Below are 14,438 nucleotides of genomic sequence, written 5' to 3'. Positions count from 1 at the left end.
TGCGTTTGTAAATTTTAAAAGAAAAACAACACCAAAGTTGTGAGATATCATTTTTATTATTCTATTATTTGGACACAGAAACAGCAAAAACCACCGTATACCTACACTCTATTCGTCAAAAGTACGAAATATACACATAAACCTCATTTATTATAGCATCATCTAGGTACTTCAAAATAAAAGTAAGTATACATAAAGCATTATTTACCTACTAGTTACTTGAATCTATACTGCTTTTTTTACTCTACTGCATTTTATATTACTTGTACGTAAAGTCAAGTAAATAATATTGGTAATAACTAATAGGTACTTTGATTTAATATTTTGTGTTTGCAACTCCAAGTGAAACAACATTTTGTTTCCAGACAATAAAATGTGAATGTTTTCTGCGGTCCCATCAGCTTGCTATTCAACAAATTACTATCTAAAGTTATTGATTGGTTTAGAGCGCTTTCACATTTATAGGCGATTTAGCAGCGCGACAAACACGCGACAGTCGCGCTGCCGAAAATTTCATACTATGTGACAGCGGATGCATGCCTTCACATTATAACTGCCGCGCTTCTAACGCCCTAATGTGAAAGCGCTCTTAATCAGTGTCAACCCGCCATCGTAACCAGTCTGTATAAAAAATTTAACGTAAATAACAATAGAAAATAAAATACTTATAACAAATATGTACGTATAAAAGTAAGGTACTTTTCATTTTAATCCATAATCGAAGTCTGTACTTCGGGCGTTTATCATAATTCATAACCCATGTAGAGACCTTAACTTATAATATTCTAAACCTTTATTGCACAATTTAAAAAACACAAAATTAAACCAGTGTACAGTCAGCGTCAAATAGTTCGTAACACCCTAATACCGGTTGCAGACCAAGAGCTAAGCTAAGTTAGTTTCGTTTAGCTCGCATAGCTGACGCAGTTTCCCATAGTCGTGTGTAGACTGAAAACTATGCCAATTCTATGGGAAACTGCGTCAGCTATGCGAGCTAAACGAAACTAACTTAGCTTAGCTCTTGGTCTGCAACCGGCATAAGTGGTAAAAAAGTTCACACCACAGAACAAAGACGTGTTGTGAACTTTTTGGCTACTTTGGGTTTCATGGACTATTTGACGCTGATTTTACATATTACGTACGTGGTGCATGAAACTTTATTGATTTATCTTATCAAACAAATATGAACATAATTTTCAGTCAATAAGTATTATAATACCTAGGAACAGTCTGTAAAATGGTCATAGAGCTATCACTTTCTGCGAGTCCCGTTGGACGTTGTCTATGGTTTATTAATTTACAGATTTTAAATAAAACAATAGAAGATGTAATACTTACAACTACGATTTGAACGTGAACCTTAATAAGTAATTAGAACTACATTAACAAGATATTAATAAGACATTTACTATTAGCGTTACATAAAACTCTGAGACCTAGTTAATGGAAAAAACCTTACAGCACGAGAGCGATTTAACCTACAGGGTGTTAGGTAAATGGGTATATGAGCCGACACTAGCCCATGTTAACATGGGCATATAAATGGTATGGTGGTGAAGTCAGAAAATTGATATCTTCATTTTAATTATTTTAATTTTCATACAAATCGGATTTTATAAAATTTATTTTGTATGAAAATTAAAAAACCTAACACCCTGTATAACTCGACATACCGACTTCTGATTGAAGATCATATTGCTCAAGATTATACAAGCTTTTAGGGTAGCATTTTGAGTTGTCGCTAATATTGATTCAATTCACTGTTCTTCCTCCACATCTTCTTCCACATGCTCGATCTTAACGCTCACAAAGTCAGTCGGCTCCAACTCTGCTTCTTCCTCGGTTTTCTGCGGCGTTTTCTCATCAACCTCGCTCTCACCTTCGCTGTCCTTGTCTTGGCTTCCCTCTTCACTCAAATCCTCATCGTCATCATCATCGTCATCGTCGTCATCAGCGCCATCATTAGCCGGGGGATTCTCAGGGAGTTTTAAGCCTTTGGTGAACGTCACAAAGTCTCTGATGACGTTTTCGCTGGATTTCTTCTTTGGTGGTCCGAAGATCTTCGTCATCGCTTCTTCGTCGAGAGGCAGACAACATTCTCGAGGGTCTAACTTCTGGTAGAACTCTCTTGGGGCGCGGGAGGTATTCTTGGGCATATGCCGTTTGCGAATGTGACGAATCATTGTCCGCTTCACAGCGTAGGTTTTGGGGCACGATTTGCACTGTGGGAAAAAAACAGATCAATGAGTTGTCATAAAATTCTATCGGTACAAGGAGAATCAAATTCTTTATTAGTATGTAGGCCAGTAGGCCATATGGGGAGTTCGAAGTTAGATTCGACTTCTCTCCAATGCAAAGCGGATGACAGGAGATAAAATCCCTATGTTCTGATGAATTTCGTTGTAGACCCAATGACAGTTTAAGTTTCCCAGATTAAACTTGACCTTCACTGGTTGAGTTTTTATTGCCGGTCAAGCTGTAGATCCTGGCTACACAAGAGTTGCAGCAGTAAGAACGAGAGGTGGGAATAGTCCTGTTATTATGTAGTCCTTTTTTATGCTTATAGTACTTATGCTCTGAATATAATTTGCTCTAGCACTACAAAGGGAAAACAGCTGGTATAGTTCTTGCAACTCACGAAGGCGAGTGAACTTTACTTGTGTGTGTGTACGTGTACATGAAAAACGAACAGTAGCGAGCCACCACATGTAAAGCTCACTCGCCTTCGTGAATTGCAACAACTAGGTATATGGAAAATAATCAAGTATAGTCTATATTTTGATATCGACCACAGCGGGCACGTGTAGCGACGTGCGGGTAGTGGCTCACCTTGTACATGTTGGCCTGGCCGTGCGTGACGACGTGCAGCCGCAGCCCGGCGGGGCTGGTGAGCTCCTTGCGGCACAGCGGGCACGTGTAGCGACGTGCGGGTAGTGGCTCACCTTGTACATGTTGGCCTGGCCGTGCGTGACGACGTGCAGCCGCAGCCCGGCGGGGCTGGTGAGCTCCTTGCGGCACAGCGGGCACGTGTAGCGACGTGCGGGTAGTGGCTCACCTTGTACATGTTGGCCTGGCCGTGCGTGACGACGTGCAGCCGCAGCCCGGCGGGGCTGGTGAGCTCCTTGCGGCACAGCGGGCACGTGTAGCGACGTGCGGGTAGTGGCTCACCTTGTACATGTTGGCCTGGCCGTGCGTGACGACGTGCAGCCGCAGCCCGGCGGGGCTGGTGAGCTGCTTGCGGCACAGCGGGCACGTGTAGCGACGTGCGGGTAGTGGCTCACCTTGTACATGTTGGCCTGGCCGTGCGTGACGACGTGCAGCCGCAGCCCGGCGGGGCTGGTGAGCTCCTTGCGGCACAGCGGGCACGTGTAGCGACGTGCGTGTGTGGCTCACCTTGTACATGTTGGCCTGGCCGTGCGTGACGACGTGCAGCCGCAGCCCGGCGGGGCTGGTGAGCTCCTTGCGGCACAGCGGGCACGTGTAGCGACGTGCGTGTGTGGCTCACCTTGTACATGTTGGCCTGGCCGTGCGTGACGACGTGCAGCCGCAGCCCGGCGGGGCTGGTGAGCTCCTTGCGGCACAGCGGGCACGTGTAGCGACGTGCGTGTGTGGCTCACCTTGTACATGTTGGCCTGGCCGTGCGTGACGACGTGCAGCCGCAGCCCGGCGGGGCTGGTGAGCTCCTTGCGGCACAGCGGGCACGTGTAGCGACGTGCGTGTGTGGCTCACCTTGTACATGTTGGCCTGGCCGTGCGTGACGACGTGCAGCCGCAGCCCGGCGGGGCTGGTGAGCTCCTTGCGGCACAGCGGGCACGTGTAGCGACGTGCGGGTAGTGGCTCACCTTGTACATGTTGGCCTGGCCGTGCGTGACGACGTGCAGCCGCAGCCCGGCGGGGCTGGTGAGCTCCTTGCGGCACAGCGGGCACGTGTAGCGACGTGCGGGTAGTGGCTCACCTTGTACATGTTGGCCTGGCCGTGCGTGACGACGTGCAGCCGCAGCCCGGCGGGGCTGGTGAGCTCCTTGCGGCACAGCGGGCACGTGTAGCGACGTGCGTGTGTGGCTCACCTTGTACATGTTGGCCTGGCCGTGCGTGACGACGTGCAGCCGCAGCCCGGCGGGGCTGGTGAGCTCCTTGCGGCACAGCGGGCACGTGTAGCGCACGTGCGTGTGTGACGTGCGAATATGGCGGAGCATGTAGCGCTCGTCTTGGTACTTGCGATCTGGGGAGGAATAACAATCATTAAGTATCTAATATTTTCTATCAAGTCCTGTCTGTAAATTAGGTCTATCGTCTTTTCGGTAACCAGTTGACAGTGGCGCCTACGGTGGGTGCAAATGCTACAGTCCTCTTATCGTGAGCACACCAGTCCCTGTTTTGTCACTAGCGAGTCTCACTCACAAGACCCAACTCGCTATTAGCGTCTAATGGGCGCAAGCTCACCAGTTTATTTATCCGTTAAAGAATAAGACCGCTTAAGTCTTACCAGAGTAAATACAAATGAGTAGGTCATCTTCATAGAAACGCACCGAGCGCGGTTTGTATGTGAGCTAACTCATTTGTATTTACTCTGGTCTTACGTACGGGCGTCAGAAGCGTGACAGAAGCGTATGCCTGCCTTCACATAATAAAAACACTGCTTCTGCGCTGTTATAATGAAATTATCAGGAGCGCGTTTGTTGTGCATTTGCCGCACTGCTAAAGTCACCTAAATAAAGCGCTCTAAATAAATAAATACTCACCACATAGTGGGCACTGCACCGGCACCTTGGTGTGGCGATCGTGGATCTTCATATGCTCGCGAAGGGAGCACGCGCTCGTGAACAGCTTCGAGCATACTTGACACGTCTCTAGGTCTGGAAGTGATGGCAGTTGTTAGAGGAAATTGGACTCTATCGTAAGTGCTGAGTTGTTCAAAATTGAATCCAAATATGTAGGTCTAGTTTAACTCAGTCAGTGCCTGAGGTATGAGAGCGATACGGAAGTGTTTTTGAGACATCAAACGTCACCAAGACTCATAGCCGTTTTCACCATAAATCCCTAATTTTTAAGTGACCCTTACGAAAACAAAATTCCTGTTACGTGTTACCATAGGGGTCACTTAATAATTAGGGATTGATGGTGAAAACGGGCATCAATGTGCTTCAGATTTGTATGCTCTGTCAAGTCATAAATGTTAATGTCACCCCTTCTTTGCCGCTCCCATACCTCAGACACTCATAACTAATCTATCAACAGACAGCTCAAACCACGAAGTACTAACAAAGAAAGGATCTTCTAAAATTCACCCCCTAAGAGGATGAAACGAAGGTCCAAAATTTGAAAACAATGGAATATGAAAACTCATAAAAATAAATTGATTTATGCAAGTAGGCTTTCAAAAGGCACTTTTACACTTTTTTTTTATTAACCCTGCCACTGCTTCAGGACAATAAATGGGCCAGAGCTGAGAAGAAGCAGCGCAAGAAACTCAGTCACTATTGTCAGCCTCTTTTTCAAGGGTTTATGAATAAATGAATAAAAAATAGTAAACTTATTATGCTGGATGATACTCACTCTCCCCAGTATGTTTTCTGACGTGATACGTAAGTTTAGACTTCTGTACGAACGTCTGCCCGCAGTATATGCAGGCGTACGACCTGTCCTTGGTGTGAGTCCTATGAAGAAATAAATAACTTCATTATCATATTACTAACTTTGGCTCTCGGAAATTCCTATCATGATCAAATCAGGAATAAGAAGATCCGTAGAAAAATCCACCGATAATGGCTACAGAGTTGCCAAACTTTAGTGGCAGCGGGCGGGGCATATACCTCGTAGAACTGGTGCCTCAACGGCACAAAAGTTTCACAGACGTAGTGTAGACAAGCTCCCCACTTGGTGGACCGACGATCAAGTAAGTGTGGAGTAAGTAACTGGAAAGACGATCAAGTACGACGGTTGTGGAAATTACCTGGATGCGGGCAGCGCAGGATCGATTGTTGTGGAAATCCTTGGGGAAGCCTTTGTCCAGCAGTGTGCGTCTTTTGGTTGAACTATTGTTTCAATAATATATGACCTTTTGTGTAGTAGAGATACTGGTGTTGGTTAAGGTATAAAAACGTATCAGACAATGATGGTTTACGTGGATCTAAATTACTTTGTCCAACTTTCTACCTAATACAACGTCTCCGTCGCTCCATGTCTCGTATCTCCACTAGGTCATAGGACATCGCCGGACAAGGAACTATTTCCACCTCTCGTTCCCACCGCTGCAAATCCTGTGTAGCCAGGATCCGCTTGACCGCCAATAAAAACCCAACCAGTGAAGATCAAGTTCGTAAATGTCGCCAGACAGTAAGCGCCCTTGTTTTTCTATAGAATTTGACAGCAGCGGCGGCGCGGCGCGTTGCGGAGTTTTGCGGAACGGTGTTTCCTAGACAGTAATATACTTACAGCTGACAGCTACGCACAGCTCTCACATCTCTCGTCTCTTCTCCGCTCCGCTTTGGTGGAAATAGCCAGCCAGCTTTGCCGCATCTTTCGTCTCCGCACCGCTCCGCCTTGGTGAACGGTTTCCACTTAAAGCCTGATGCCCGTTTTCACCATCAATCCCTAATTTTTAAGTGACTCCTATGGTAACAGATAACAGGAATTATGTTTTCAAAGGGGTCACTTAAAATTACTTAAAAATTAGGGATTGATGGTGAAAACGGACCTGAGCTACTTGCCTCTAAACTTACAGAGACAGCTACGCACAGCTCACACATCTCCTCTCGCCTCATCTCCTTTCCTCTCGACTTTTCTCCGCTCCGCTTTGGTGGAAATAGTCTGCCAGCTTTGCCGCACATCTCGTCTCCGCACTCGCTCCGCCTTTTTGGAAACTAAGCAACTTGCCTCGCGTGCGATGTACAGGCGCCTTTATCTGAGAACGTGCGAGGGCACTGCGGGCACGCGTAGGGCCGCTCGCCCGTGTGCCTCCGCTCGTGTCGCAGCATATTGGAGCGGCTTCCACCAAGGCGGAGCGAGAGAGGTGTTTTGAATAACCAATCAGATTCCATTATTTGCACATCTCCACTCCACTCTGCTTCGGTGGAAATGGATCGACCGGAGAAACGTCGGGCGCACTTGTTTTTCTATAGAATTGACAGCATCGTCGGCGCGGCGCGGAGCTTTGCGGAACAATGCGGTATTTCATAGATAGCAATAGACTTACAGCTGACAGCTACGCACAGCTCACACATCTCTCGTCTCGTCTCCACTCCGCTTTGGTGGACGGTTTCCACTGAGAGCCTGATGCGCGTTTTCACCATTAATCCCTAATTTTTAAGTGATCCCTATGGTAATACATAACAGGAATTATGTTTTCAAAGGGGTCACTTAAAATTAGGGATTGATGGTGAAACCGGGCCTGAGCTACTTGCCTCTAGACTTACAGCGACAGCTACGCACAGCTCACACATCTCCTCTCGCCTCATCTCCTTTCCTCTCGACTTTTCTCCGCTCCGCTTTGGTGGAAATAGCCTGCCAGCTTTGCCGCACATCTCGTCTCCGCACCGCTCCGCCTTTTTGGAAACTAAGCAACTTGCCTCGCGTGCGATGTACAGGCGCCTTTATCTGAGAACGTGCGAGGGCACTGCGGGCACGCGTAGGGCCGCACAGCTCACACATCTCCTCTCCTCTCGACTCATCTCCGCTTCGCTTTGGTGGAAAGAGCCTAGCCTAAAGCCTTAGCCACTTGCCTCGCGTGCGATGTGCAGGCGCCTTTATCTGAGAACGTGCGAGGGCACTGCGGGCACGCGTAGGGCCGCACAGCTCACACATCTCCTCTCCTCTCGACTCATCTCCGCTTCGCTTTGGTGGAAAGAGCCTAGCCTAAAGCCTTAGCCACTTGCCTCGCGTGCGATGTGCAGGCGCCTTTATCTGAGAACGTGCGAGGGCACTGCGGGCACGCGTAGGGCCGCTCTCCCGTGTGCCTCCGCTCGTGTCGCAGCATGTTCGAGCGTTGCACGAACCGCATCGGGCAGTAGGAACACGCGTGCCGCGGCCCTTCGTGGATTTGGATGTGCTCGCGGTAGGAATCCTTTTTCTGTGGGAAAAAGTGTTTAACGACAAAGAAGGTTCGGGTTAAGCATATTAAGATTAAGCAGGTCCACGCGCCGAACAAAGTCAAACCCACTTTTGCTCGTTTTGCGGGAAGGTGTTTATGGTGAGCTATTTACGACCTTATCTGCTTGTATTAAGGTCTAGTTTTTTACAAAATAAAATGCAAATTGGCAATTAACATCTATTATACTTTGTTGATGGTTTCATATCTTTCAACAAAACTTCAAAGCAGTATTCTTTGAGGTCTATGCTGCTTTGATCACTTCGCCAAAAACTATATTCCATTTTTGATTCCATTCCGTTTTGTTTAAAGATATGTGACCATCAACAAACTACAATAGATGTTAATTACCATGTTGCATTTTATTTTGTAAAAAACTAGACCTTAAAATAAGCGCATAAGGTCGTAAATAGCTCACCATAAACACCTTTCCACAGAACGAACACGTATAAGTGGGTTTATTCGGCGCGTGCACTTGCTTGTGCATGTACAGAGATGACTTGTACTAGAAGGACTTGCCGCACTCCAAACTAGGCCTTAATACAACCTCGTAAGGTCGTTAATAGCTCACCATAAACACCTTCCCACAGAACGAGCACGTATAAGTGGGTTTGTTCGGCGCGTGGACTTGCTTGTGCATGTACAGAGATGACTTGTACTGAAAGGACTTGCCGCACTCTAAACTAGGCCTTAATACAAGCTTATAAGGTCGTAAATAGCTCACCATAAACACCTTCCCGCAGAACGAGCACGTATAAGTGGGTTTATTCGGCGCATGGACTTGCTTGTGCATGTACAGAGATGACTTGTACTGGAAAGGCTTGCCGCACTCCAAACTAGGCCTTAATACAAGCTAATAAGGTCGGAAATAGCTCACCATAAACACCTTCCCGCAGAACGAGCACGTATAAGTGGGTTTATTCGGCGCGTGCACTTGCTTGTGCATGTACAGAGATGACTTGTACTGGAAGGACTTGCCGCACTCCAAACTAGGCCTTAATACAAGCTAATAAGGTCGGAAATAGCTCACCATAAACAACTTCCCGCAGAACGAGCACGTATAAGTGGGTTTATTCGGCGCGTGGACTTGCTTGTGCATGTACAGAGATGACTTGTACTGGAAGGACTTGCCGCACTCCAAACTAGGCCTTAATACAAGCTGATAAGGTCGTAAATAGCTCACCATAAACACCTTTTCACAGAACGAACACGTATAAGTGGGTTTATTCGGCGCGTGGACTTGCTTGTGCATGTACAGAGATGACTTGTACTGGAAGGACTTGCCGCACTCTGAACTAGGCCTTAATACAAGCCAATAAAGTCGTAAATAGCTCACCATAAACACCTTCCCGCAGAACGAGCACGTATACGTGGGTTTGTTCGGCGCGTGGACTTGCTTGTGCATGTACAGAGAGGACTTGTACTGGAAGGACTTGCCGAACTCTGAACTAGACCTTAATACAAGCAGATAAAGTCGTAAATAGCTCACCATAAACACCTTCCCGCAGAAGGAACACGTATAAGTGGGTTTGTTCGGCGCGTGGACTTGCTTGTGCATGTACAGAGATGACTTGTACTGAAAGGACTCTTAAAGCAAAGGGATAAGGTCGTAAATTGCTCACCATAAACACTTTCCCGCAGAACGAGCACGTATAAGTGGGTTTGTTCGGCGCGTGGACTTGCTTGTGCATGTACAGAGATGACTTGTACTGAAAGGACTCTTAAAGCAAAGGGATAAGGTCGTAAATTGCTCACCATAAACACTTTCCCGCAGAACGAGCACGTATAAGTGGGTTTGTTCGGCGCGTGGACTTGCTTGTGCATGTACAGAGATGACTTGTACTGAAAGGACTCTTAAAGCAAAGGGATAAGGTCGTAAATTGCTCACCATAAACACCTTCCCGCAAAACGAGCACGTATAAGTGGGTTTGTTCGGCGCGTGGACTTGCTTGTGCATGTACAGAGATGACTTGTACTGAAAGGACTCTTAAAGCAAAGGGATAAGGTCGTAAATTGCTCACCATAAACACCTTCCCGCAAAACGAGCACGTATAAGTGGGTTTGTTCGGCGCGTGGACTTGCTTGTGCATGTACAGAGATGACTTGTACTGGAAGGGCTTGCCGCACCCCTAACTAGGCCTTAAAATAAGCGCATAAGGTCGTAAATAGCTCACCATAAACACCTTCCCGCAGAACGAGCATGTATAAGTGGGCTTATTTGGCGCGTGGACTTGTTTGTGCATGTACAGAGATGACTTGTACATGAAGGACTTGCCGCACTCCAAACTAAACCTTAATGCAAGCTAATAAAGTCGTAAATAGCTCACCATAAACACCTTCCCGCAGAACGAGCATGTATAAGTGGGCTTATTCGGCGCGTGGACTTGCTTGTGCATGTACAGAGATGATTTGTACTGGAAGGACTTGCCGCATTCTGAACACTCGTATGGATGCTTGCCAGGGTGCCGGATGAGGTAGTGCAGCTTGCTGGAAGGAATAAGGTACGTATTAGAAAGAAAATAGCGCTCAAATTCAATTTAATGTCAGTCAGATTTTAGGCCTCCTAGTGGACCGATGATCTGGCGAAGGTCATAGGAAGAGCCTGGCGGGTAACGCAGGACCGGTCGTTATGGAAATCCTTGGAAGGCCTTTGTCCAGCAGTGGGCGTCCTTTGACTGAAAATTTGATGGTAAAAATTCAAACTAAAAATAGTGTCGATACTAAAAATAGTATCATCATCTTCAACAGTGCGGTTTTGGCGGTGTTATCTCTAGGCAGTGTCGTGTCAGCCGAAAGGCGCCATCCATTCCATCCTATTAATGTATGGAAATGCACCTGGGGTGCATTACATCGGGGTGCATACGCTGTTGGACCCTCGCTCTTATGCCGCGGGAATACGAGCACAGAATAATAATAAGTACTACGTACAGAAGTTTTACTTCGCGAAGGTATTTAAAAAAATGTATGCTCAATGTCATTAACAATATGGTGTAATTTAGCCTGTCTCAAGAGTCAAGCACCATTTTGTTGACAAACGTCAGTGATCGGCACTGCGCCGAAGCTATAGGGCTGACTTCGGTAAAATGATGTGACGTGAGGTGCCAAACTACGGAAAATGGCAGAGGAAATACATGATTTAGCATGAATTATCATTAATAATATTAACTACTTATTTACCTCTCAGGGTATTGAGGCAACTTAAAAAAGTACATTCTGTGTTTTTATTATTATTTAGGCAGTTAAATACTGCACAGTATTTAGTACACCATTTTCTTTATTTTCTTCCATCATACACAAGAATACGCGTGCGTGAGTCAATGTTCGCTCGTATGTGAGGCCTTGTCGAATAGTATCCTGTAGGTGGGCCATCGTGCGTGTTTTATTTTCGATGTAAACTCGCGGAGATGAACAGGCCTGATACGAGCCACAATAGCTTGCCTCACCGCTCGTCCACCGTGTGGAGCACGTCGCGGCACAGCTTGCACTTGTAGTTGCGCGCGCCGTGCGCCTGAGCCATGTGCGTTGCACACGCGCGCGAGCTGTTGAACTCTCGTGTGCAGATCGTGCACACTTCAGGCCGTGGTGGCTTCTTCTCCTCTGTAGCGTGGACCGTCTATGGAAATGAAATAAATAAATAGTGTATCTATGGCCTTCTAACCTTCAGTATTTAAAATAGCGCAGCTTTAAGCGAATTGAACAAAACATTACCCTTTTAAGGCGGTACGGAAAGCGTTCTAAGGCTGGTTTTAGAATCACGCTGACCGCTCTCTGAACGTCGGCGCTGACAGATCAATATGTATGTAATTGATGGGAACGTTCCTGAGTGACGCAGATCGCTCGGCGCCGACGCTACATACATTTCGGCTGTCAGCGCTAACGGTCAGCGTGATTCTAAAACCAGCCTAAGAGCAGGGATTTGTTTTGTAATGGGATGCTCCAAAAAGTACGTTAGCGGTTTGGGTAACAGTACTTAAATAGATAAAAAGCCTAGGCGTATGATATTATTTCTGCCCACTAAAAAAACTTGATAGCACCAACCTTGATATGCACTTTGAATGATTTCCTTTGACTCAGTGGCTTGAACACACAAGCTCCCAGGGAACAGAAGATTTTTCTAGCATCAGAATGTTGTTTCTCAAAGTGTGCCCTCATGTCTTCAACTGTGTTCAACACTAGACAACACACACAACATTTAACAAGGAAAAGCACCTTTTCTTGCTCAGACTGATGCTTTTCCACATAATGGTGGATGAACCAAATCTAAAAAAAATTACTAAATTATTTTAAAATTCTTAGAATGAGATAATATTCATCGCAGTTTTTAAGAGCTGATCTTACCTTATCACTAAATATCTCTGAACAATTTTCGCACTTATAAAAGTCTTCCTTGTACTTAACAAAATGCACTCTTATTTGATGAGTCTCTCTATCAGGTTCATTCCAAAACAACGTAGGACAGTACTTGCACTTAAAACCCAAGTGTGGACTAAAGCAATTGTCAAACTCCATAACATCCCAATGGCTGTTCAAATGCTTCCTTGTATTCTCCCGATTGTCAAACTCTTTGTCACAAAACTGACATAACCACAGATCGTCAAACTCTCCCATTTCTTCCGTCACATGAGCTTCAAGCTCACCTTGACTGTCAAATGTGGTAGCACACACTCTACACGAATAAATAGGTACCGATCTCACAGAATGCATTTTTAACATATGTGTGCTAAATGTGTGGATGGATGTAACACAGGTTTTGCATACACCACATTCTATGTCCAATTCAACATCGTCATTGGCAGTTTTGTAGTCTATACCGGAATCCTCAGGAACTGTGTTTGAATTAATCTGGCTTAACGTTTGATTGACATACTCAAAATAACATTTATTCAACACAATCAATTCCATTAGGGTAACATCAAAATCTTCAATGCCTTTGTAAGTTTCTACAATACTATTTTTTGCTTCTTTATTTTCATTATCACTAAGGGGCTCCTGTTTTACCCCTGAATCCTGTTCATTTTGCACATCAGCAATATCTGGCTTTTTCTCCAATTCCAGGTAGCCTGTTTTGATATTGAACTGGTCTGTAACGAAGTCTGTACTAACATTAGCACCGTCTACATGGAAAGGTGGATCATTACCAGATATTATGTTTGTGATACATTTGAGAGTGAAGTGGTGATAACCCATGTAGTGGTTGAAGAAGTTATTGCAAAAAACATCTCCTTTATTGCACAGCAAGCATAGGAAATTTTGGCAGCCTAGATATTCAACTTCCCAAATGACTTCTGCATTTTTACTCTCTGTGTTAGTTACATTATGTTTTTCTATTAAGTGCACGTCATATTGATCATCGTCTGTGGTTCTGAAGTGGCAGAGGCGGCAATGGACCAGGTTGTGAGCCTCACTGAAGTGTTTCCGCCATTCGACCTGTGTTGGGAAGCTGTCTAGACATTGTGAGCATGGCCACGGACTGTGAAACTTCTGATGAGTTTGCCACACTGCTCTTTCAGTCACAAAATAGCTAAAACAAAACCATAAAATGATAAATATTGGTGTATTTTACAAACAGAAAAGTGAATTAAGTTGGGAAGAAGAATGTGAGATTAAACAGCATTCCATTATTTGTGATTGACTAAGTAATAAGAAGACTCTCACCGACAAATTCCACAAAAATCTTTTTTGTGATTCAGAATATAGTGGAGTATTATTTTAGACCGGTTAATGAACCACTCCGAGCAAAGCAGACAGCTGTAAGGTCCAGTAGGATTGAGGTCTTTTATGTACATCCATACATCTGCAGGCCTCTCAACTATCTTCGGCGGTCGTGTGGTTTTTATTGGTTGATGTAATTTGATGGTAATAGAAACGGTATCATTACGTGAGTACTTCTTTTTCTTCTTTTTCGATGGCCGAATTACCTCAATAGTTGTTTCAGTTTCGTAGGTTTCAAATTTCTCGGGATTTAATCTTTTAGCAGCTGCTAACACCGACAACGGTTCGTCATCTGATTCATCCGAAGTCATTTTAGATCTCAGTGATTTACAACAGTATTAAAATTTACTGAAATCGAGAAAATTCACAGATTTTCATGTTTCCCTATTTTTCCAAAGCAAGCAACAACTTTTTTTTCTTTACGAGTTGTCACACTTGTCACTGCTGTCAATCTCGGCCAGTGAGGACCAAAGTATAGTTTTGTTGTGTCCCAAAATCATTGATCTATCTTGGAGCTCACCGTCCCATTGAAAATGTTTTTGGTGGACCGAACATAACGTTCCAAAGACAAACATTTTGACGTTATGTAGTTTTAAATGTCTTTAATATAGCGAAGGCATTTTAATATTCGTGTTGTACA

The 14,438-nt window shown here is 45.2% G+C and overlaps 2 protein-coding genes across 2 annotated transcripts; both read right to left on the bottom strand.

The window, feature by feature from the left end:
- Nucleotides 1-34: 34 nt before the first annotated feature.
- Nucleotides 35-4,076, bottom strand: LOC135075450 (zinc finger protein 555-like). The gene is made up of 8 exons (XM_063969891.1): nt 3,843-4,076; nt 3,730-3,795; nt 3,618-3,683; nt 3,506-3,571; nt 3,169-3,459; nt 3,028-3,121; nt 2,830-2,957; nt 35-2,222 (listed from the first exon to the last, which is right to left on the bottom strand). The coding sequence occupies exons 1-8, from the start codon at nt 4,074-4,076 to the stop codon at nt 1,758-1,760; spliced, it is 1,410 nt and encodes a 469-aa protein (XP_063825961.1). The 3' UTR covers nt 35-1,757.
- Nucleotides 4,077-9,092: 5,016 nt separating this feature from the next.
- Nucleotides 9,093-14,209, bottom strand: LOC135075449 (zinc finger protein 595-like). Its single transcript, XM_063969890.1, has 6 exons — nt 13,742-14,209; nt 12,425-13,607; nt 12,125-12,346; nt 11,530-11,699; nt 10,414-10,573; nt 9,093-9,662 (listed from the first exon to the last, which is right to left on the bottom strand). The coding sequence occupies exons 1-6, from the start codon at nt 14,107-14,109 to the stop codon at nt 9,093-9,095; spliced, it is 2,673 nt and encodes an 890-aa protein (XP_063825960.1). The 5' UTR covers nt 14,110-14,209.
- Nucleotides 14,210-14,438: the final 229 nt, after the last annotated feature.

Source organism: Ostrinia nubilalis, chromosome 10, assembly GCF_963855985.1.
Source record: "Ostrinia nubilalis chromosome 10, ilOstNubi1.1, whole genome shotgun sequence".
NCBI lineage: Eukaryota > Metazoa > Arthropoda > Insecta > Lepidoptera > Crambidae > Ostrinia > Ostrinia nubilalis.
This window is presented reverse-complemented; position numbering and strand designations above follow the sequence as displayed.